Genomic DNA, 24,194 nt, shown 5'->3' on the forward strand with positions numbered 1-24,194 from the left:
TACTCATGGAAACGATAGTTCAAAATTGGCTGTAGGCCCTCACATATTTTAAGTGCTTGCAGGATTAGGTACCTGTTGAGAAGGACATTTGGGATTATAACTTTTGGATGCAGGTTCCTAGGTCTTTTTGGATATTTAAGCCTTAAGTACTTCTAAAAACCTGAGTAAGCTAATGCTGCCTATACTAAGGATATAGTGATTGCTTTCAAAAGTATTTACTATTGCCTTAGCTCTTGTAGCCTGGTGCTTTGAACTGGGTGTTAAATCACTTGGAGAAACAAAATTTCAGTGTGCAAAAAAATGTAAGTAAGTTAGAGGTGAGGTAGCAAGCACAAAATAAAGTGACACTGCTTCTTATCATTATAAGAGTTTCAATGATAATCAGAAAATTTCAAGCACTCATTAGAATTGCCAAATTTGTTCAAGCCACTACCCTTTTACTTTAGACTCAAATAACAAAAAAATCTTTCATAACAGAGCAGAAATGATATACCGAGTACTTCCATTCTACAGAGCTACTAGTAAGTGAATCAATTAATTAGGACAGCTCTGACAACTACAGTTTTGCAGAGCTGAGTTGTATTAGAGATGACCAAAAATTTTGATGATTAAACACATTTTCCATTGTAAAAAGTGAACTGAGTGGAACAAAATGTTCAAGGGTAACAAGCAAACAAAAAAGCAACTTGTGATGCTTTCTTGAAAGTTTTAAAAATACAATGTCATTTCAACATTATTAAACTAAATTTTGTTTCATGGAAAATTTATTTTTCTAGTGTGTTTTGGTACACTTTCCTCTCTCTTTTTTTTTCAGGGAGTCAAGGGAGTGGTGGATAGAAATACGGGAAATTATTATTTCTGCCCAGTTCTGTCTACTAACTATAATGCATATTTAGTGATAAGTAACTATAATGAAGTACTGCTATAGTTACAGGCACAGAAATAAGAGGTACAAACAACACTAGTTGGTGAAAATATGTTGGGAATGTGTATCAAAAAAAAAAAAAGCTATTCTCTGATCTAGGCAAGGAGAAAGTTCTGGAAAGTGATAAAACTATGCAATGAATCTAAATTTCCTCTTCATAATCTTTCAAAACTATTATAACACATCACAGTGGTCACGCCTGTATTACTACATGAAGGAAAACTCTGCTCCCTCTTTGTTTGCAACTTTTTGCTTTTGGAGGGGAACCCAGGATATAAAGCAAATTTAGAATAGGAAGAAAAGGAGCTGTTTGCTTTAAGTCATGCATGAACCTTTCCCCAGTAGGTCAGAAGCATCAGCTATCATCAAGACCAAGAAAATGAAAACATTTAGATTTTCTAGCTTAAGTTTCTTTGATCAATGATGAGTGAAAGAAATAAATATGTAATAAAACTTTATAAGACATGGATAGTAATTCTCATGTCTCTGAAACACCTAGTCAAATTTGTTTCAGATTTCCTGAAGATAAGCTGCTCTACCATCAGGCCACATATGGAAATTATCAGATGGACTTATTTCATATTTAAAAAAGTGTGTCAGTAATGAGATGATGGAAAGCTAATGTCTCTGTAATAAAAAGTACTGATATTTATAAGCTAATAATGTTATTAGCTCTATTTAGCTTTAGCTATCAGTCCTTAGGACTTTTCTGAAAGGTTTATACAATATTCCAGCTGCTATCTATCACAGTCTCCAAAATGACAAAGAGGATTTTGAGGAGACGCTATGATGTAATCCCAAATCAGAAAAAATACTGAAATAAGAAGGACATACATACTGGAACAGAACCAAAAAATTAAGATTGGTTTCACCTGTTATATACTTTCAGTTGCTAGTTGCCTAATAAGCACATGATAATGCCTACCTCTAAAGGCTACTTTACATTAGTAATATAAAGTTTACTGCTTAAAGCAACCAAACAAAAATTACAGAATACCTTGATAGCTGGCAAAACATTATTTGGAATCTGACAGCACTTAAACCATAAATTTCTGTAAACAGAAAAAAAGAAAATGATACTAGAAAATGAAAATTCCTTTATGCAAACAGAGGAACTATAGTGGAAATGAATGTCATCCAAGAGCTACCCTCAAGTTAAAATGTTAAGGACAGGTTTAACAAAATAATGAAAAAAACACCAGCAAAGTTGAAACAGTAGGAATTTCCCTCTTTTACCACTGAAAAAAGTTTCTTCCAGAACACATATGTAGCCAGCAGGCTCCCCTCTCCTTCAACAAGATTACTTTTATCATGTATTTGGTTACCCTACAGTACAGACTGTAGTTTCTAGCTTTATATCTTCTGTGCTGTTGTCTGAGCTGACTTTGCTATGAAGATATATTCATTGTACGCCACAAACACCCATTACACTCATATGAWAGTTTACAAAAAAATCACTGATCCTAATCTTGTAAATATAAATAAGTAGATTTATACCAAATCTTACTTTTCCTATACTAGCTGTCTTTATCATCAGGAAGAAGGAAATACCACCAGGTTTCATTCCTTAAATAGTACCTTTCATTAGCAAAACAAAGTATCTTGTAGATTAAAAGAGTGGGATTCAGCTTCAGGTTAGGACACCTACATTTAATTCTCTGAAATACGATTCTGTGAACATACGGAAGGAAACTTAAAAAAAAAAAAAAAAAAAAAAAAACCCCCCCCCCCCCCCAAAAAAAAAAAAAAAACAGAAAAGAAAACTGTAAAGGGAGCTTAGAGATCAACCTCAAGTGGAAGTGGTCAAAATGTTGTAGAGGTTCATTACAGAAACAAAATTTAAAGAAGATAAGATATAGACACCTCACATCAAAATGTAATGTTTTCACTATAATCTATATATTTTGTCTGCAACAAGCAGTGATCTTTACCTTTATTCCTTATCCTGAGAAAAAACTGTTTGTTTTCTAGTTTGAAATTTATATTAGTTTGAGATATTCTTTATATCTAAACCACTGTCACTGAAATCAATATTTCAAAAAATGGCTCATGGCAAAATTAGTAGCACTTTCAGACCCGAGTGCAGATTTACTTCAAAGGCACACGACGTTACACTCTTAAACTGTAGATATTTCCACCACTGTGACTTACTCAACAAAACATTTCTGCTCCATTGAAGCAAAGAATGTGTTTATTTCCTGGAACATGTAGAGGCTGGTTTCCCAAGCTTCATTCAGAATGGTATCTCCCCCCCGCCACCACCCCCTGGCTTCCCATGCTCCTTGTTTGATGCCATGGAGAGAAGCAGAACTCCTGGAGAAGGAAAAATGACTTAGGTTGGACATACCCTGCTTCTTCAATGTAACGGTGCAGAAAATTGCAGATAAAAAGGACAAGGCTGATACTTCTTTGGTGGTAGTTTCACTGTAAAATGCTCAAGCATAATTTCCCTTCCTCCCAAACCTCTGAACTTATTCCAATTTAACTGTTTGTATGGCCAAATTCTAGACTGAATTTGTCTACAGAGGAAGACCAGCTATGCTAGATTGGCCCAGAAACGAATATTAATGTGGAAGCATGACCTACATAGGAACTATATTTTAAACACAGCTTGAAAATGTTTGAAGTCAGGGGTTTCTTCTGCTCACCAGAAAGCCTATTCAGATGCTAAAGAATTCTGGTGATGCAGATTCAGATCTGCCTTTTGAATTGAATGATACTACAGAAACTTCTCACAGGAATAGCTGATACAACCAAGGTGATAAATCCATCTTATTGCTTAATCTGCCGTCATTTTATGATCAAAAAAAGGWGCATGGTTTCTTATATCTTTTGTTTATTTGCTAAGACAGACTAGTTGAAAACCCAGTGCTTGCTCAAAGGAAGCAAAGATAACTTCAGAAAATTCTCCTGCTCCTTATTCCAGCTTTTCCCACATCATTCCTTCAGTTGTGCCAGCACAACTGTTTTGGGGCTAACAAATGCATTAGATTTAAAAATAACCTTAAGAAGGTAGTTATTTAAATTTTTTATATCATGGATAGATTCACAATCTAGTTTACTGAACAGTTTCATGAACAGTTTCAGCATAACTGTTGGGGCAGCACAGCACTGGCCTAAGTAGACAGGAGAGTGAACTCTGCAAGCCAAAAATGCTGCTGAGAAAAAAAGAATCATCAAACCACATCTAAGTCACTATTTCTCTGCTGAAGAGATATCAGTTTGGGACAGTTTATGCTACCTTCTACTTCAGAAATGCCATCTTTGCTTGTGTTTCCAGTTCAAAGGAGTGATAACTCCTTTTCAGTCATTCAGTTGAAACTGAATGTCTTCAATTTAGAAAGTGAACATAAATAGTCATCTTAAAAACATGCTTTAATTCCTAATCTAATGTTTAGATGCTGCATAAATATATAGGATTAGTATTTATGGTTTATTTACTTGAACTCAGCATATTAAAATATAACTATATCATTGTGTACTTAATTTTCTAATATCCGAAAACACACATAAGTCATTGTCTTCCCTTTAAAGTTTACACAAGGGTGATAACACTTCTCCTGGCCTCTTTGCTTGTTCATTATAGAATCCTTTCAACTTTGCCTTTAGCAATTCACAAACTCATTTTTTCATGAGTAAATATTTAAACCAGATCTGTTTTCAAATGTCTACAAAAAGAAAGAAGACAAAAGCGAGTATTTAGATTTATAGCTAACTGGGTAATAATCAACTGCTACTAGTGCTGAGAGAACTTCATCCACGTCTCAGCTTTAACATGAACCTTTAGTCCAGGCAGGGGGCTGTGAACTTTTGTGCCCCTAAGGTAGTGTTCTTAGGCAAATAAAAGCTTGCCATGCACCTCACAAGACAATTCATTCTTTGAAACAGGACATTTAAACTTTTCCTTTTCATCTGTAATACAAGAGTTTGCTACGCTAATATTTGTCTTTTTATTTCACATGGGAAAGAAAAAGGGATAAGGAAGGTAGCAAATTAGATCTTAGCTCTCTGATCATTCAGAGCTTGCCCCACACTCCCAATGGTCTGTCTCCCTTTAACTTCTATTATTGCTATGTTAAATATCTTAAATATTAAATATATTAATTATTATATAAACAGCAAACATTTTAATCATTAGGTCGAAAAAGCTTGTTTTCATACACATTTATTCTTCCACGTAGAAACATTTTTTCTACTTATTCTTAAAATTGAGAAATTTCTCCATATTTGATAAGTGAAACTCTCATAAACAGATATCAATTTATTTACCTGCCATTCTAGGAGTAAGTAACCTCCTACACTGCTCTGAGGATGGCAGATAAACTTTCCTGAACTGAGACAGCTTATGTTAGAGACACTGAAGAACCAATATACAGATCCCTAATGAAATTCTTCTGAAAACCACAGTGTCATACTGTAAATGTATTTCATGGTAGGATTTAAGTTATTTAAGATTTTAATGGTTGAATCATATGTAAATAAAGAACATTTTAATGATTTCAATCTTCTTTTTATTATTGCTTCTGTAAGAGCTACAAGCATTCTCCTGCCAAGTCTTATAATTTGCCACCAGAAATATGAAAAACAAGTAACTGCTGGCATTTCTCCTGTTATTTAGTCAAAGGCTTTGTCAAAGCCATGAGATTAGGGAGGGAAAAAAAAAAGAGTCTCTAATTAAAATATGGATTTACTTATTTGGCAGCTTATGCCAAAGAAAATGCTCTTTCTATGGTGAATCTGTTGCCCGCTTAGAGTTAGTACGAGCTTCCTAACCTGTTTAATTTAGGATTTGAGTTTAGGCTCAATTACAAAAGCCAAAGCACTATAAACTAAACAGTGCAGGAAGATCTGGTCACCATTCTTTCAAAATTTGTGATTACTTGTGAACTTCCAKCTAGATTAAGCTATTACTTTTCCAAATTTGATCTTTTACTTAAGGGTTTGATTTTGAATGCTATGGATACTGAGCAACTCTAAACAAACAATGGATATGTTTATGCAGTCACTAACTGCAGTCGGAGCTGAAAGAAAACGGAAGTTATTCCTCTTATCCRCTTTGATTACTCCAGAGAGCATAATTCATGTTTGAATAACATGCTTTCATACAAGAACAGAGCATCGAGGAAGAAAGGAAAAGTTGCATAAAATTAATTTATGAGTTAGAGATCCTAGATCAGAATAATGCTGTTGCACTTTTCATTTCAATATTCAATATTTCATTTCTGTAGACAAAAATATAGTAAAAGCAAATGAAAGGGGTAAATATTTAATTTTATCATTTAGGGGAATTAAAATAAATGTAAAGATGAAATTGTTTGTTGGGGATCAAATTCCGTCTCAAACTACCTTCTGCAGCTTCACTGAATTTGAAACGACTTGCTGCAATGAATCAAGATCAGCATTTCATTCTTGGCATCAAAACTCATAGTGTTTGTTACGAAAAATATACTTCCTCTAAACATCTTAATGTATTAAATTCTCTACACTACAGAACTAGTTGAAAAGTTTCCAATTTACTTTCCAGGTCTACATCATACCTGGGCAGGAGTTACTATTGCAAACACAATAACTTATTTGGTTTATTCTTTTTGTATAGAAGTCTGACCTACTAGTTTTCAATCTTTAATAAAAATTAAATTATTCCGATTCAGAGAGATATAATGAAAATCTCTCAAACCATAGAAGAGATACACAGGAAGCCACATTTATTATAACTTTTACTTTTAAATACACTGTGTAAGAACCTGTTTTTGTCAGTTTATTTTTCCCCCTCAACAAAAGCCACTAAAACTAGAACAGAAGCTGAATGAAGAAGTCTGGCTCATTTGAAAAATGACCATGCAATATATGAAATGCTGGAGAATTAAGTTTAATCTAATATAAAACTATTTAAAATATGATTGTCTTTAATGCAAAATTGCATGTATTTGATTCTTTTTTAATTATGCATAATTAAAAAAGAATGTTTACAATAAATTGTGTTTTTATTAGTCAAGTAGCATGAGGCATTTTAGAAACTGAATGGTTCATTTCTTCTAGAAACAATTTTTCCATCTGTTTGGAAGAGGAAAAAAAGCTCCCCAAAACACAACTTCACAGTTACAGAAAGAGACAAATAAACCCAAGTACATAGGTTTTCCACAAGGTTATGCAGAACAAGTTTTATTTTTCATACTATAAACTAGAGACCAATAAATGCAATAAGAACAATTTACTCATTCTATTTGCTGAAAAACGTGATCGGACATAGACAATCAACAGTCTTGGAAAGAGTATAAAGGGGCTTCTGTTGGGGAACAAAAAAGMTGCTCCTTCCTTTTACATAGATTCTTACCTTCTCATTGGCCAAAAAGGAAGAGAGGAACTGATTGCCAGTTTCCTTTTTAATATATATGACACTGTAAATATTTTTATCTATATTGTTCTCTCTCCCTGTAACCTTATCATAGAAGTTATTTTTAAAGGCATTGACAAATAACACATTTCAGGTATCAGCAAGGAATTTATACTAACTGGGCCAAATGAACAGYGGGTCTAGTAAAATTAACTTTCTGTTAGCATTAAAGGAAAACAGAAATTAAAATTAATGAGAGGATCAGAAGGGGACTCAAGACTCCTTAATCATGTGGTATGACAGAAGGTAGTTCATCCTGAAGTGACTGGTCATATGAGGGAACTTCATAATGACAGTGCTCAAATGCATTAAGAAAATGATTTACTAACAAGAAAATGAGCCTTTAAAAGCTTCATTCAGTTGCCTGAATGTCATTTTTGCCAAGTTCTCAAGTTAAAACAGAAAACATTTTAAAGGAAAAAAGTTAATCCCATTTCCAAAGGAGGTAAAGAGCACTTACAGTGAGGTTCATAGGGAGGAGGAGGATCACCACAAGGAACACAYTCCATGTCTTGAAAGCCTCCAAGCTTAGTTTTCCTATAAAATCTAGAAGATATGGGAATAATTTGTAATGACAAAGCAGTTATTTTTCCTAAAAAAATATTCATAGGCTTAAACAGTATGTTAAAATACAAATGCAAACTGTTTTCAGTTTTGTATATGACAATCTGTGTCTTGATGAGATTGCAAACTAACAGAAAATGCAAGAGTTAGATTCCAGAACCCTGGCTCTCCATTCAAGTAGAAGTACAATAGATAAATAAGTACAGTAGAAGACCTAAAATAAACTTAGGAAAAATTCTAAATCTGTTAGTCCAAATACATATTCATTATATTCTTACATTCATGTAAGAAATAAACACTTCTGGAGATTTCAACACAGGCAGAAATCAATATCTTATTTTCTGCATAGAACACAACGTAGGAAAAAGTATGGTGAACTTATATTATGTAAGCTTATTTACATGTCTTAAAAAAAAAAGAAAAGAAAAAGATTAATCTAATCTACTAAACTCTCCTAAAACAAACATGATAATACAAAGTAATTTTCACCCCTAACAGTACATAATGGATCAGATGTCAGCAATTTCTGGTTAAAATGCCTAAGATATCCTCCTGCTCACAGAAGGAAAAAACACTCATAAAATGGATAATTTATTTAATCATACAGAAGAACATCCAAGAAGTAATGTTTTAACATGCTGCGTGACAAAAATCTTCAGAAAACAAGAATATTCTGTTCTGTTTTGTAGAACAGCAAAACAGCAAAAATGGATTGGATTAATGGAGGAAGCCTTGATTCATATTATCCAACACCTCGCTACATTTTCATACGGTCACTTAAATGTATAATGCATAAATTCTAGATAGCTAGCATTTCAGAGTATGAAAAAAATGGAGATCACAAGCAGAGGTATCAGTCAGATGGTCTAGATAAATAATAGCAATGGTGAGCCACAACGAGTAAAAAATGAACAAGAAAATAAAACCCTAAAACAAACTGATTAACCATCTACTCACTCCTAAATAAATTAAAGTAAAAACATCCAAAATATGGCTGCCATACCCAAGGAGAGATTTTATTTCAAAGACCCCTCAAGAATTTTATTACAGAGTTTGTCTGAGGAGCTTGCTGACTACCAGTAGTAAAGGGTGGAAGCCTACATTTCTAAACCAGGGAACAAAAGTAGCACCAGAGGAAAAACTAGAACTTTCTGATATAGAGTGTTATATTTCAAATCAAACTGTGAGAGCATATCTTTTAAAGAACTTAACTGAAATAGCTCACTAATCAAGTAGGTCTTTCTTTCTTTCTTCCAATCATTAATACTAAGCTTGAAACAACAGCTGTGATCAGTTCAAGATCAGTATGTGAATTAAGTGTTCTCTGTGGTACTGGCACCTTTCAAAAAGGTACCAGCTCTACTCCTACAGTTTTGTTCCCTGAAATGTCCAGACTGGATGACCTGTGGGACTATGCCATCATCCCTTTCCATCCATGTTTCCAACTTCCCTGCCAGTAAAAAACAGGTTGTGGCAACAGTTTTTATATTAACATGTACCCAGGACATGCATCTGGAAGCATTCCCAGGTCCCACAGTTTAGATTTACCCTCAATTCATTTTTTATTCTTGTTTCTTTTTCCCTTCCTCTCCCCTCTTCCAAAATATGGCTTACATTATTTAAGCCACAAGAAGAAAATTTTTTCCTTGCTGACAGCCAAATAAGCCCTACAATACATGCTGATTAATAAGCAATAATAACATAAATCAATCAACCATGTGGCTACAGGCTGTACTAAATGAGACTGTGAATTATACCTAAGCCCCTGAGGCTGAATCTTATTGAACTATGACTTAAACTAATTTTAGTTACCAAGGCTTTACTAAACATTTTTAAAGGAAAAGACCTCACTTCTGGGCTTTAGAAGAGTATCTGTAGGAGCTTAAAAGTGTTCAGGTAATTGATAGTTGTTATTAAAAGAAAAATGGCAAGGAGATGTTTGAACTTTTAAGGATCTCTGAAACATATAGCTTGAAAACACAAAGGCTGTCACAATCGCAAAACAGTTCTCATAACCTACTTCTGCCAACTAAACTGTCGACTCATACTTCCAAAAAGCATCAGAAATGCCTTTAATGAATCTCTGGCAGATATTTACATGGTGCCTAAGTTCCACTATTATAAAGAATAGTCTCTCAGAGATCTTACAACTTCATACTACAGATGGAGAAGATCACATAACAACAGACAGCTGAGATGACAGGGCAACAAATTAAACACAGTACTCAATTTATTATGTAGCAGTTTCAGTGTGTCTTGATATTGTTATAATTTGTTCCAAAACATTTCCTTCAGATCCATTAATGATTCTCAACCAGGATGATGCTCTACCAATTTACCAACTTAGCAAAGGAAATTCAGGAGCATAAACCACAGCCATTATTCCTGACCTAAAAACATATGTACATGAGGATTACCTAAGACAGGCATTGACCTAAAGGAGGCAGAGAAAACCAAGTAAATACTGTGACCAGTCTTCAAGAAGGTAACTGTGTATGTTTCCAAACACAGTGCTTTAGTACCAACCACTGGTTGTGGTAAAAGAAATCTGTAAATCAGAAGTCGTAAGATCTTCACACTGGAAAGACAAGCCAGATTTTAACTTTATGCATTAAATACTTTCATCAAGTTGTAGATAGCAAAGTTGAGCATGTGCATAAGTCTGTAGAGGATCAAGGCTTGAATGATAATATTCTGATTTGCTATTTAATTATCTGTAGTTAAAAGTTCATCAAACCTCACGCTAGACACTGCCTCAAGTGGTACTACAGTGAGGAAGAAAACAGGCATAAACAAGGTTTGTAAGTAATTATGGCTCTAGTACAAGTCACTGAACTCACCAAGGTTCTAGCTAGCTTCAGGGTGATCAAACTATAAAAGTATAACTCAGCCACTCACTAGCATAACCTGCGATTCCCTCATTTTTTCATCCAGTACTGAACTACACCTAATGCAGATGTTTTAATACTCTGTGAAGCACTATACATGCACACAGCATTCAAGAGGTACTTGGTTAAGTTTTACTCCTACTTTTGGCAAGATTTTCAAAGTGATCTTTTGTCAAGTGAAACTGTAGTTCTACAGGAGTGAGGAGATATAGTGGCTCTTTACTGTAGTCATTTTCCTGCCTACCCATGAGATCCTGTGTTCCTGACCCCTTCCTGGTGGTGGCAGTCCAACAACTACTTAAGCCTGTGGTGTGCTGATCCATTTCAGCTCTGTGAAACTGGAGGAAAACTCTCTCTTCCTCACACACTCAGGAAAAGAAATATAGACTATCTGTTTTAGAAGGTTATGGAAGTGAGCAGCAGGAGTATGAACTTTTTGTGAGGATAAAAAATATCTAGGTTATTTTTTTTTCTCATTTATGTTAACCAGTTTAGATATTAAAATGTACTGTGAAGGACATCAATTTGATTATAGACATAGTTTGACCAAATTAAGCTTCAATTTTGTGTATCCCATTCAATCAAAGAATGTAGTGCATATGTAACTTAGTTTTGCATTATCCAAACATACAATATTACAGAGTTGATGATTACATCCCTTAAAATTTTTCAGATAAGAAAAACATATAAATGTATTTCACTGTGATAATAACAATGTTAAGTATTAGGCTGGGAAAGCAAGCCTAGCCAACAGTTCAAGAATACTCTGACATTAGTACTGGCATGAGAATACAGTTACAATGGTCTGGAAAAACAAAAGGAAAAAGTTGAGCTGAAATTTATTTGCAATTTAGAAATATCTAACTAGGTCTTTAATTCTTTATAACAATTAAGTAACTCACCAGTAATACTCAAAATTTTGAAGTATTTTACTCAGGCACTTTATAAACAATACTATCATCAGGTAGATAAATAAACAACAGTTTTATAAATGAGATAACTAAGATAGAAATTCTGAAATTATGCACTCAAATCATACAGTAAATGACTGGCAAAGCCAGCATTAGAACATACGACCTTCATACATACTCTTAAYGATCCAGTCATTTATCTGGAAAACACTAACAAATAAATGTTAATGCAAAATAGTTTTGAATTTGATCTCAAGTTTCATCTTCAGAAAAGGACTTACCCTGGTAAACAGTCTCCACACAGTGCATTGCTGATGGCAGAGCAGTTGGCCTTCTGAAACCGGTTAACTAGTGCACAATCCAGACAAGGTTTGCACTTCTGAAAGCCCCAGTCTTCTTTGAATCTGTTTGACCTGCATGTCATGCACTGTGCATCCTCCCCATATCCAAAGCCGCATTCCTGTAGGGATTAACAAGCAATAGCAAGCTATTCAAACGCTGAAAGCATGAATAGGGAGAGAATGCTGGGATAAAATGAAGACCTAGTGTAATTATCACTGAGAGCAGGTCTTTCTAGAGACAAAAGCCATCCTTTCAGCAAGTTCAAATGTGTCTTCCACTGCTAATAATCTCCCTTACTTCTATAAGTAATACTTAGTTATCCACTTTATTCGAGAAACCACTGCGTATTTGAATGATAAAGGGCTTCAAGGACTCCCACAGTTTCATTATTACTAGCTTATGGTAGAATTATTGAGCTGTCTGTTTTTTAATTAGGCCAGTCACGTGAAAGTGCAGAAACTGGGACAAGTGCAGTATAAAAGCACTTAMTCAGTTACAAAAACAGCAAAGAAGCACTTTGATATTTAGGTTCATAGCTAAGGTGAACAAAGTTAATTGCTGAGCAATGAAATTAATTTGCTGATCTTCAAAGGCTTAGAATCTGTTACCAAATAAAACAGAGCTGGTTAATGACCATCAGCTAGGCATGAAATGTTGCTTAACCCCTAAAAGTTTTAGAAACACAACTAGCTCCAGTTCTAAGAGTTCTTAAACTGCTGGAAATGCTTAACAGCTCAGCAGACCACAGGGGGTGTGATATTTTACTATACAAGGAATATTGTTTGGGCTGCTTATTTATCCCAATTGTACTTGTTTTAAGAAATTCTTTCCATTCTTTTGCAAAGGGACACCTAACAGAACTGAAAGACAGGAAAGAGAAACCCCATACTCAACAACATGTAATGGTTTGGGGACTGAATTCTACAAACTGATTATTGAGAACCATCAATCTGTTTCATTTTCTGTCATTTTTTTTCTGGAGATAAAGTGCTAAGAGTTGCTATTTCTTCTCCTCATCTGAAAATCCTACTACATTTTTGTGCAGTACTCTAAAGTCAGACTCATTACATTACTAACACACCACATAACAGCAAAAGGAATACCACAAATTGCTCAAGAGAATTTGATGGGAAGGGAGTAAGTAGGAAAGAGAGACATCAAGGGACCTCCTTCTCCAGCATGTAGTCTTAGTGGAAGTACAGGACACCTTCCTAAGGGGAAAATTGTAAGCCGCCTTCAACTTGGGCAACTTAAGAAAAGGTTTCCACTAGTTTCCTCCACAACACATAGCACATGCACGTTCCACACGTTAAGTGATTTTTTTCTCAAGTTACCCACCTCGAGCAAACATGCTGCTGTAAGAAGCTTCGGACTTTACAAACGCACACAGGACTCTCTAAAGCTTTGCCCAGAGAGCATCTATGAAGCATGATCTGAGTTGGCCAATTAGTTTTTTAGTACCTCAGATTTGCAATGATTTGATGAAGTTCCAGAAATAAACAACTTCTTAAGATGCATTTTAATGGCCATACTAAGAATTTTCAAATTTTCTGTATGTAAAAAATATCTTTACTATTCTTTGGAGGAGAAAAAGTACTCAAATACACAGATAATGAACAATTCTAGCACAGCAACTACAAATAGACATTAAAAACATTCCTCTTCCTCCATCTCTAGACACACAAACTTACTCCTACATATAAGGAGAATTTAGAAAGAAAGTTAAATTTTTTTTAAAATAAAAATATAATTTCTTACTATTGACTGTTGTTCAGACTAAGTAATAAACAGACAAATCATTGCAGTTAGTAACCAAAAATACTAGAGTCTAATACATTCTAGGGCATGCTCCTCCTGCAATATACTGCCCCTATTAAAGGTGGCAGGCAAACGAGCACACAAAAATTTCAATTCTTTATTGATATCAGCCACAGGATGTTTTCTATCAATTTACTTCAAAGCTACTTGTTTCTTCCAGGAAACAAATGTCCAAAACAAGGAAGATTCTAACAGTTCTATTTAGGCTGTCCACAATATCTTACTCAGTTCAGTTTTACAGTCAATCTCATTTATGAAATTGCAAGTGCATATGCAAAATTACACAATTACCACTTAAGATAGGAATGAGACTAACTTCTGTCATGAAATTTTGCTTTTCCTAAGTCTAAATGATCTTTTTCACTGAATTTCATCATTCCCCAACACATTCTTCCTAAATATCTACTCTATACTCTTTGTTTTTAGATCCTTCAAATAGTAGTGCTATAAGGGATTATATTATACAGTTCAGTCAAATCATATATAGGTGGATCTTTTGATAAAYTATTTGGAATTAGTCCCTCCCAAATTCTAGGAACTTTTCAAATATAAGGCTTAAATTAACTTAATTATAAAGTTTCGCTTTCCAGACTACCTTTGAAGTTTCCAATTAAAAACAAGCAAATACAAAGAAACAAAGCTAGAATTAAATGCCTTTAACTCATTTGCCCAAACTACCCAAGCTTCAGTAAATTGTTTCTAGCTCTATCAGATCTGCTTTGCTATGGTTGTGTATATGGGTATATCTTAGTGGCATTTTATAACGTGGAATGGTTTATTATTATAGCAATAAAAATGGTGGATGCAATATAAAGAAATCTTCTGCCCAACGGATTTACACTCTCCAGTGTTTTCAAAGATGGTTTCTAATTCTKTACCATGAATTCTGCAGAAATAATCCATAGCAACTACAATTTTATGTATGTGTTTTTTTTATGTTCACATAATATTTGATATTGACTGCCTGGCAGCTACAAATAAATATTTAAGCTTGTAAACCAGGCAGAACTTCAAACAGATCCATACTCATAATTAACACATCCCCATAGATGATGGAATCAAACCCTTTGAAATCTCGGACTTTATAATTCAACAGCCCAAAGATATAAACAATTGACTGTTGTTCATCTTACAACAGTACCTGTGCAAATCTGATGTGCACCAGCTTGCTTAGTGCTCCACAGACAATAACGAAGTTGTCAAATTATATGGCTGATGAATACTGAATAGTTCCCAGTTCTCCTCATCCCCCTGTCCCTTCCCACCCATGTTCTGAAAAGAGGGCTAATTTCTTTTGGTAGATCATCTCAGGCATGCAGAAAAGAGAAATAATACTTGTAAACCCCATTATCTAGTTTCAAACATGTCATACTTTTGTGCCAGAAAAAAAAAAAAAGCAAATATGTAGTATATTTATTTCTCCTAATGCAAAGCATGCTATGAAGAACAGTTAGCCCATTTTTCCCTTTCTGCTTCCCCTTTTCAGTGCTACCATCATGGTACCAGGCAAAAACAGTGAAGACAAATTTCTCTGTCAATGGTATGCAGTACCAACTTAAAAAAAACCCCAAACGCTAATTTAGAAAATTGCATTAAATTTAATTTAAAAAAATACAAAATTCAAATGCACTTCTATTTGTTGGATATTTATACAACTTTCACTATCGCTGTATAGTGACATCTCATTACATTTAGTATACTTATCCCCAGAAACACACTGTTCCACAAATGAACACTAAGGTACCAAATGAATGACGACTGGTCAAGGTCACTTAGGAATCCATAGCAAACTAAGTAACTAAACTCATAATTTAGTTTCAAGATAAAAATATTAAAAGCATGCAATAATAAAAATACATTTTAAAGTACTACATTGATAATTTTAAACATTTTCTTTCAGTAYATACTGTGCAAGCACTGATTTACACAGAAGGACCGGAAGTAAAGCAGACTATAAAGGGTAATGAAGTTAAGTGGTATGGTTTCTCCCTAAAAGTTGAATTCAACATACAAAGTAAATGAACAGCATAAATAAAAGTAAATTAGATTTTAAACAATCTTTCAATTAAAATAACCTCAAATTTCATTTAAAAAATGCTTTCAGGCATTATTTAGATTGTAATCTGTAAGTACATTTTAGAGATTGTTTTGAATTCAACTAATTATACAACTTAAGTAAATCCCAGACTGTACAGCACTGGGAAGTTCCACTTAGGCCATCATGATTACAAGAATATTTGAATAGTTTCAAGAAAAAGAATTTCAATATGATGTCAGTAACATGACATCATATAACATGACATTATATTACATGATGTCAGGTCATATAATAGGTTGCAGCACTACACCGGTGCTGGGAAATGTAGTTTTTAGTAATGTCTTTGAGTACAGGGTCTTGTTAAATAGTACAGTTTTGGCTTCAGTGCAGCCCCATAGCACCACAGTACTGTAGACTGCTAATCAGCCCCATCTAGAATCCAATAATCAGCCATATCTGTCAGCAGAAGGCAAAGAGCAGGACAGGCTGCAGCAGCATGTTGCAAATGTGTAAGATTCAGCTGCTGTGGCAAAGTTGGTGTCAGAAAAGTTTCATGCTCAGCGAGTAAGATTTGACATGCCTGCATGCAGCTGCTCTCCAGTATCCAGCTTCCAGAAGACCCTGAAACATGTGTTAGCTTCTCCTGAGCTGAGATACAGCAACTTCTTCACATGCAGCTCTCTTCACTTGGTAAGTTACAAATTCACTGGCTAAACAGGGCAGCAGCTCGTACTGCAGCTGCTCTCAGCAAGCTCACTGTGGCAATGTCAGACACACAGCACTASACCTCTCATGATCTTTATGAGGGCTGTTACATTCAGGAACAGCCTCAGACACAACTTTCTGTCTAATTCGCAATTCTTTTTCTCAGCTAAGATGCCGGTCTCCTTTTCCTTCACCCTATACCTGACCCAAGGAAGCAACCTGTGATGGAAAACATATCTCTTGACAGCCATCAAATTGCCACTGTCTACGCAAGCTTCCTCTTTGTGTAGTATCAGTCTCATGGTGACGGTATTTGTCATCGAGTATTTGGTGGCAATGCTGAGTTAAGGCATTCTCTCCCTTATATCTCTGTTTTTTCTTCTTTGTCATACACTGTCCTCAACTCTACTGATACAATTGTTCATGAAGCTGAGCTGTATATCTGATCACAGAACTGACCCATGTTAAAAGTGATCAGTTTAGTGATCTGTTTTATAGCACAGCCTAAATATCTACTGTGTCAGCATAACTGTACAGACAGTGCACTGTGGCAAGAACTTACTGCTGCCAAAACTGTCRCTTCTGTGTTGTTAAACTAAAGCCTTAGATGCGATCTATTGACAAAACAATCTAGAACTGCAAAAGTTTTGAGTTGCAGTCCAAGTTTGATGAGGATAGGATATACGTATTGCATTTTCATATATAAGTAAAATAAAAAAATTTTCACAAGGGAGCTTGAGAAAGTTGTAGACAGTGGTTATAAGCAAATGATGGTGAAAGGACTGGAAGAACTCAAGCCTCTTACTTCTATATGGGAAGCTTTTCAGGAAATGGTTGTGCCTTTGTTTAACCCAAGCTACCCTAGTTTATTTTTGACTGTGTTAATTGTGATATATATAAATCTGAATCATATATTAAGTTAGATTTATACAGAAACACATCAATGGTAAGATAAGATAAACAAGGTTCTTATCATCAAGCCACACCAACAGCTATTCAGGCACAGGAAATTTGAAGCCATTTATAGAATGGAAGATATTTAAAATACTTGCTTAATTGTATGATGCTTTGTTTCCTACTAAATGAATGAGAAATTAAATAATGCAGACTGCATGAAGCAAACACTTTTCTGAATAGTTACAATCATTTTAGCCCCCCATCCCAAAAAGAAAGCAATCTCTTTCCAAAAAAAAAAAAAAAAAGCACTATTTCAGAGGTTCAAATCTTCACAAAAATTATCAAGGACGTGTGTTTAAGAAATGAAAAGGCTACATAGATTTCTTTAAATGAACAAATGGAAGGAAACAAACATGAGGAGGTGGAAAAATGATGCTTTCATTCCCTTCCCCATCAATCCTAAATTGTTGGTAAAATAGCAAAACTGACTTTATTATGACTTAAATATCATAAAAAAAACTTCATTAAAAGATACAAGCAACAAAAGTGATCAACTGGCTTTTAATAATAAGTTGAAGTGCTATTATTAAAAGATTTCTAATGGTCGATACGGAATCTGAAAGAAGTTGAATGTGTGCTCTTTTTTCTTATTTTAAGGAACAAAGAATTACTCAAAAACATTCCTGAAAGAGACTCCTATTACAATGAGATAGGAATAGCCAAAAAGAATAGTCTAGCTGTAACAAAACTTATCTCAGTAAAAGTTTAGATCCGGAACTAGTTACATGAAATGTGTTACTTTTTCACTTCTTTCATGCTACAAAGTATGACTGAAATTGCTTATCTATGCAGACAGGAATGTCAATCCAACAGATTAAGTACTAGTTTGCAACTAAAATTAAATACCCTGTTCCACCAAAAGCTTCCTGCATTACCATGGGCAAGTTGATTTCTGTGCTAGTGTTCTGTCAGTAAATTAAGAGAAGGTAACAGTATTTCTCTAACTTAGAAAGGTATTATGAGATGCTCATATTCTATTAGCAACATAGGTCATATAAATAACTCAGGTTGATAGTTGTAAAAATACAGTGTGTGTGTTTATATATATATATAAAAAGCCTAGCTTATTTAGACTAAGATAGTGTGTAAAATAGGAGAGAAAAATACATTTTTCTCTGCACCAAGCACAGCTTACAAAAAGAATGGAAGATTAGCAACACAGGCTTTGGCATATTATTTGAAAAGGTTGAGCCTATGAAAAGTGTTTTGGTATTGAACTAACTATGCCTCAGAAAACAAACTCAGTAGCTTGTTCAATAGTGCAGTGGAAGGGCTGAACCCCAAAATGGCCCTATGCAGAGGGCATTTGTCCTGCACACTTATCCATGCTGTTGATGCAAGTCTGTGGTATATCTGAGTGCATCTGGTGACTTATTAACAGACTGGGCTGTCACACAGAATCTGACTTGACCAGGCTTTAGCTATACCTTCAGCCATCTGTGCAGTTTGTCATACATAAGATTAGCAAGTCTGGTCTTTAAATGTCCCTGTGTCTTCCCTTAAGTGCAGAGACAACTAATGACTGCTGACTTAACTCGGCTTTATAAATCTGCAATAAGAGTACCATTTATTTTTATTTTTTTTAATGTGCAGAAATCATGATTCGCCAATCAATTCAGCAGGAAAGTAATTGTAAATCATAGTACCTTTCTGTACCACAGTTTTTATCTCCATTTTAATCTTGAGAACTCTGCTTTCCTTTTCATATAGTTTACTATCTCTACTATAATCTTTTGAAAGAAACATAGTTCCTATTTTTGTATACACAGTAATACCAAGAAAGAATTAAATCTACAGATTTACATTATAACTAAGAGGAAGCAGTTTCTCATTAATAAGGATGAAGACAGGGTTCTACAGGGCCATTGACACTGGATCTGTCTGCTTCCGATTACTTAGCAGTATAAATTCTACCTGAATTGGATGGAGAAGGAAACAGGGTTATATATTTACATTTTGTTCAATTTGCTAAATCAGGTTGGCTTTATGCTTTTATTCCAGTTGTCGAGGATACTTGATCTGGCATAAAGCCTGTTGGAACAGAGTTAAATTTGTTACAATTTTTTTTAAAGATTTGAACTACCATCATGAACATATATTATGCATCAGCTCTTTGCATGATCCACTGCTGCACGGCCCAATAGCTAAGTGTTTTGTATCTAACAATAACATAGGCTGAGTTGTTTTGTTACTAACATAAAAAGAAACCTGTCTAGTCAATTGCTTAAAACAAACACTTTTATAACAAAAAAAGACAACATTGTATTTTACTATATACTTAAAATGTATGCTCATGCTCACACATCCAGCAGTGTATCTAGTTTCATCTGTAAGATTTTTCTTTTTAAATGTTGAGTGATCATGTAAAGAGATGCATTATTTGTGATAATTATCATAAATTACCAAGAAACTGTTATTAAACTATACTGTAATTATACCATCACTTTCTCATAYATTAAAAAAACTGTGCTGCAAATGACTTTATGTATGTCATTAAATCACTTTTTCCTTTACATTCTGACCCTTGACTTAACATACTTTGTTCCTTCAAACAGTAGTTCAACAAGGCTACATCTTTGACTGCATTTCATTAACAACTATAGCATCACATTCTTAGCTAAGATTCACAGGAAAGTGTACTTCTATTTATAAAGGACGTTATGTTTCCACTCACATTCAGGTTTGAGCAAAATCTGTTTAGTTATCTCACTTCTAATGTAGTGGCAAAAAATAATATTTGAAAGCATATTCATGACTGGAAGCAGTAATGGCTTACACATTCAAATTGAATTAACCATTCATATTTTCAGAAAAGCTAGTCCTAAGAACCAGGACTATCAGATGGTAAACATAAAAATCATTAAGATAACAAAAAATATAACTTGAATAGTATACTACTGCAAACTTTAACCTCCCTATTTTATTTCAGCATTTCTTTACTAAATTGAAAGTAAACTATAAATAATTACTGAAGGAATTTCTTTTTATGCTTTTGTTTTAATTTGTCAACTAGATAAGTATGCTACATCAATGCATATAGTACTGCGTTAGTAGGACCACTGTTACAATGTGCCATACTTATAAAAGCTTATAAATAAATTATAAAACACCCCCCCACAAAAATCTCTCATTCCCCAAATTAAAGATCAATCTGAAAAACACAAAAAAACACATCATACCATTAGTCTTCTTCAAATCTCTGCTTCAGCAGCCTTGTTTACAGGACTAAACCCTAACTAGTACTGCCTAACAAAAACAATCCTTAATAAAGTGCAACAATATTTCTGATAATGTACTAAGAACCAGCAGCAGGGGGTAGAAAGAAGGGAAAAATATGCCACATAATTTCTTGAAACTGCCACCCTCTGCTAATTCTTAAGCTTAAGCATTTCTTTAAGTAAATCTCTTCAAACCACCCACAAACCACAATGCTTTACTTGTGCTTTTTTTTAAGAGCTGAATATAGTAAGAAATATGAAGCCACAAAGTTGAAAGCTTCTTTTTCTGTTCTTTAAACACACACACAGACTTTGCACTGTTTCATGTTAAAAAAAATTAAGATTCCATAGCACCCCTTAGATCTATAATAACATGCTTGTCTACAAAAGCAACAAAATTAAATTTCACTCCATCTAAATCATACCCTAAATTCTGCCTTTATCATCCTTTAGACACCATCAGCAAGGCTAGAGAACAGGGTACAGCCTTCTACATCCAAAGAGACAGGCATTGAGCAGTGCAGCTACCTCTCTCTTGCTTTATGATCCCACCTATCAGATATATCACAGAGGTCAGACTGCATAGTTATGTCTGGCAAACAGCTTCATGAAGCAGCAGGGAAGTCACACCACTGCTCTAACAACGGGCAAGAGGCAGCATAGCAGTGGGAGACTACAGAAACAAAGAATCTCATGCCTACGCATGAGACTTGACAGGTCTGCTTATCCTTCACAGTATCAGCTTGCACCCTCTCTTTCTTGCCTGACAGCCTTTACGTCTAGCATCATATACTCGCTCCCCCAAAAGATCCAGTTCCTCCATGACTTTGTAAATAATCCTGTTCTCTTTCTCTGCTGCCCGAGTTGCTGAACCCCACCATCTCACTCGTTCCTTGCTTCTCCTCGTTTCAGATGTATGTACCTATCACTAATTTGAAATTCATTCTTCTTACYCTCCGTCTCTACACAGTGAAGTCATCCAGTTTTAATTCCCCGTAGTGCTACCAAAAAAACCAAAAAACAAACAAAAAAAACCTCACCTTAAAAATCGTTTTAATTTCAGAGAGCATACTCCTGTGCCTTAATGGTACTGCCTAGTTGATTAATGGCATCATTACTTTGTTAACTGAACAGTTTATGTAAGAGAACTAAAAAACATGATACTTAAAAAATGGGTAAAGGTTCAAAAGCCAAAACATCATAAAAAATATTGCCACATAAACACAAATATCTATTATTTTAACCACATATGTAAATGCAATTTTGGAAAAAAGGTTAAAAAAAAAAACCCAAAACCAAAAAACCAAGAAAGCATCATTTGCTTACCTTTGACAGTTCCATTCCAGGTCCACACTGTTTGCAGAGGACACAATTTCCAGCGTGGTCCTTAAATTCTTGCTCTCTGCAATCTCCAGTCTCACAAATTACCCTACTTAGCTTTAAGGGAAAAAAAAAAAAAAAAAGTAAACTCACCAAAAATATAATTGATCTGTGATAATATAATTAATCTGTGATTAATAAYGAGTAATTATTGTAAAATATATTTTATGTAAGCTTTGAGCAAGTGTATCTTCTCTAATTCAGAGAACTAAATTCATGCTGTCTCTTAAAAAGAACCTCCTACATTATCAAAAACTTTTAACTGGCAAAAAAAATTAATGTGCGCATTGCCAAATGTGGGCAAGAGGCCTGAATTTTAAAAATTCTAAGTACTCAGTGACTTCCAACAATTTTTAGAAGACCTGCTTGATACCTAGCACTTGTAGAATGTCACTTAAGTGTTGAGCAAGAGTTTAAATTCCTTACCTTATGCAACCTCATGAAAAATGCACACAATCATTTTCTTAAGCTCCAATTTTCTTGACATTAAAATATGTAACATGACATTATATTGCTTGGTTTCATCTATTTGCAATTTTTTGTATTATGCTATTACAATTGAATAGATAACCTAAAAACTGTTCTTTTAAAAGAAAATACTTAAGAGATATTAAAGGTCACTCAAACCTTCTGGATACTTAACAAGCAAACAAGCCAACCCCAAACCTGTATGAATACTACTCATTCTAAATTTCACTATCACTTTATATTTAATGGACCAAATGAGAAACAAATCCAATTTCTTCCTTCAAAGGCATTGAAGTACATTATCTGACCAAATCAGAAACAAATGTTATGAGAAATACAATAAATGATATCAGCCATTCAAAAATCTCAGTATAATCACTGGAATCCTACCCAGTAAAATTATCAAACCTGTGAGCTCCCTCAGTGCAATTTTAAATTAAATGACTATAGGCTTCCATCACAGAAACTGCTCTTCACTATTGCTACTAAATAATACTTTGCATATTATTCTTTTCAGAAAGACCAAAACCTTTCTGATAGCTAAGAAGACTTAATTACCTTTAGTTCTAGAGCTTGTTTCTACAAGTCAGAGTTGAAGTACACTTAGGAGGCAATATAACTGTGTACCACGCTTTGTTATGTGGATAAACCAAAAACTTCAAACTCAAACTATGTATAGCATACCGCACTAAGGGATTGCCACTGTATATTGTATAGGAATCCTGCCGTTTCTTTCTGAAGTAGAACAGTATCATCTCCATAGCACTCTATTCACTTATATTTTCTGTCCTAGTCACTTTTCCAACAAGATATGAAGAGTCTCACAAGATGGATTTTTTTAACTATAGCTGTTTTTAATTGTAATTGTAATTTTTAAAGTAGCAAGAAATAATACACATAATTTGACCAAACTCACTCTTAAACTGATAAAATGCATACACAATTGTCTGTGCACATGAGACTTTCGGTATCACCAGTAATGATAAAATGAAGGACACCACACTCCTGTGTCAAATACAAGCAGTTTTCAACATTCATCTTGAGGAAAATAAACTGCTAATTATTTACTTACCAAATATGCCAGTAAAAACATAAGCATCTTCAGTTTTTTATCTTCTCCTTGTAATCCTTTAGTATCCATTTCTTCCAATTAAACCTTTCTCCCTTCAGAAGAATTAGGATACAAAAGAAAAAAGGTAAGTATTTATTGTGTTACTTATATGTCACAATGTTATTTACACCTAAATAAAGCCATATGTCCATAGTACTTCATATATTCCAGCATGTCAAAATATGTATTTATTAACATCATTAAAATATTTCAGATATATGCTTGCTATTTAGCTTCCAGGAATCTATTTTAGAAATTATGCCCTTTTTTAGAAGACATGGCAATATACACAAAGTTTCTATAGCTTTAATTTCCATCAAAGAATTATTAATAAATTCCATTCTCAAAATAAGATGACACTGCCACCAGCCTATATTGGAGAACTTCAGCATTTGCAGATGCAGTATTTTCTAACATCTAATGTTGAACCCTACCATTTCTTGCTTGCTTGTTTGATGCCAACTAAGTACAGAAC

At 34.3% G+C, this 24,194-nt stretch overlaps 1 protein-coding gene across 1 annotated transcript in view; it reads right to left on the reverse strand.

Moving 5' to 3' along the window:
- The window catches only part of TNFRSF19 (TNF receptor superfamily member 19), a 44,774-nt gene extending 21,000 nt beyond the window's left edge, over nucleotides 1-23,774 (reverse strand). Inside the window, exons 1-4 of the mRNA XM_026065921.1 lie at nucleotides 23,681-23,774; nucleotides 22,087-22,197; nucleotides 11,964-12,142; nucleotides 7,780-7,865 (exon numbers count right to left, since the gene is read on the reverse strand). Coding sequence (XP_025921706.1) covers nucleotides 7,780-7,865; nucleotides 11,964-12,142; nucleotides 22,087-22,197; nucleotides 23,681-23,749 — 445 coding nt within the window. The 5' untranslated portion in view covers nucleotides 23,750-23,774. The remainder of the gene's footprint in view (nucleotides 1-7,779; nucleotides 7,866-11,963; nucleotides 12,143-22,086; nucleotides 22,198-23,680) is intronic.
- Nucleotides 23,775-24,194: the final 420 nt, after the last annotated feature.

The sequence above is a fragment of the Apteryx rowi genome, unplaced genomic scaffold (assembly GCF_003343035.1).
Source record: "Apteryx rowi isolate R43461 unplaced genomic scaffold, aptRow1 scaffold_233, whole genome shotgun sequence".
Classification (NCBI taxonomy): domain Eukaryota; kingdom Metazoa; phylum Chordata; class Aves; order Apterygiformes; family Apterygidae; genus Apteryx; species Apteryx rowi.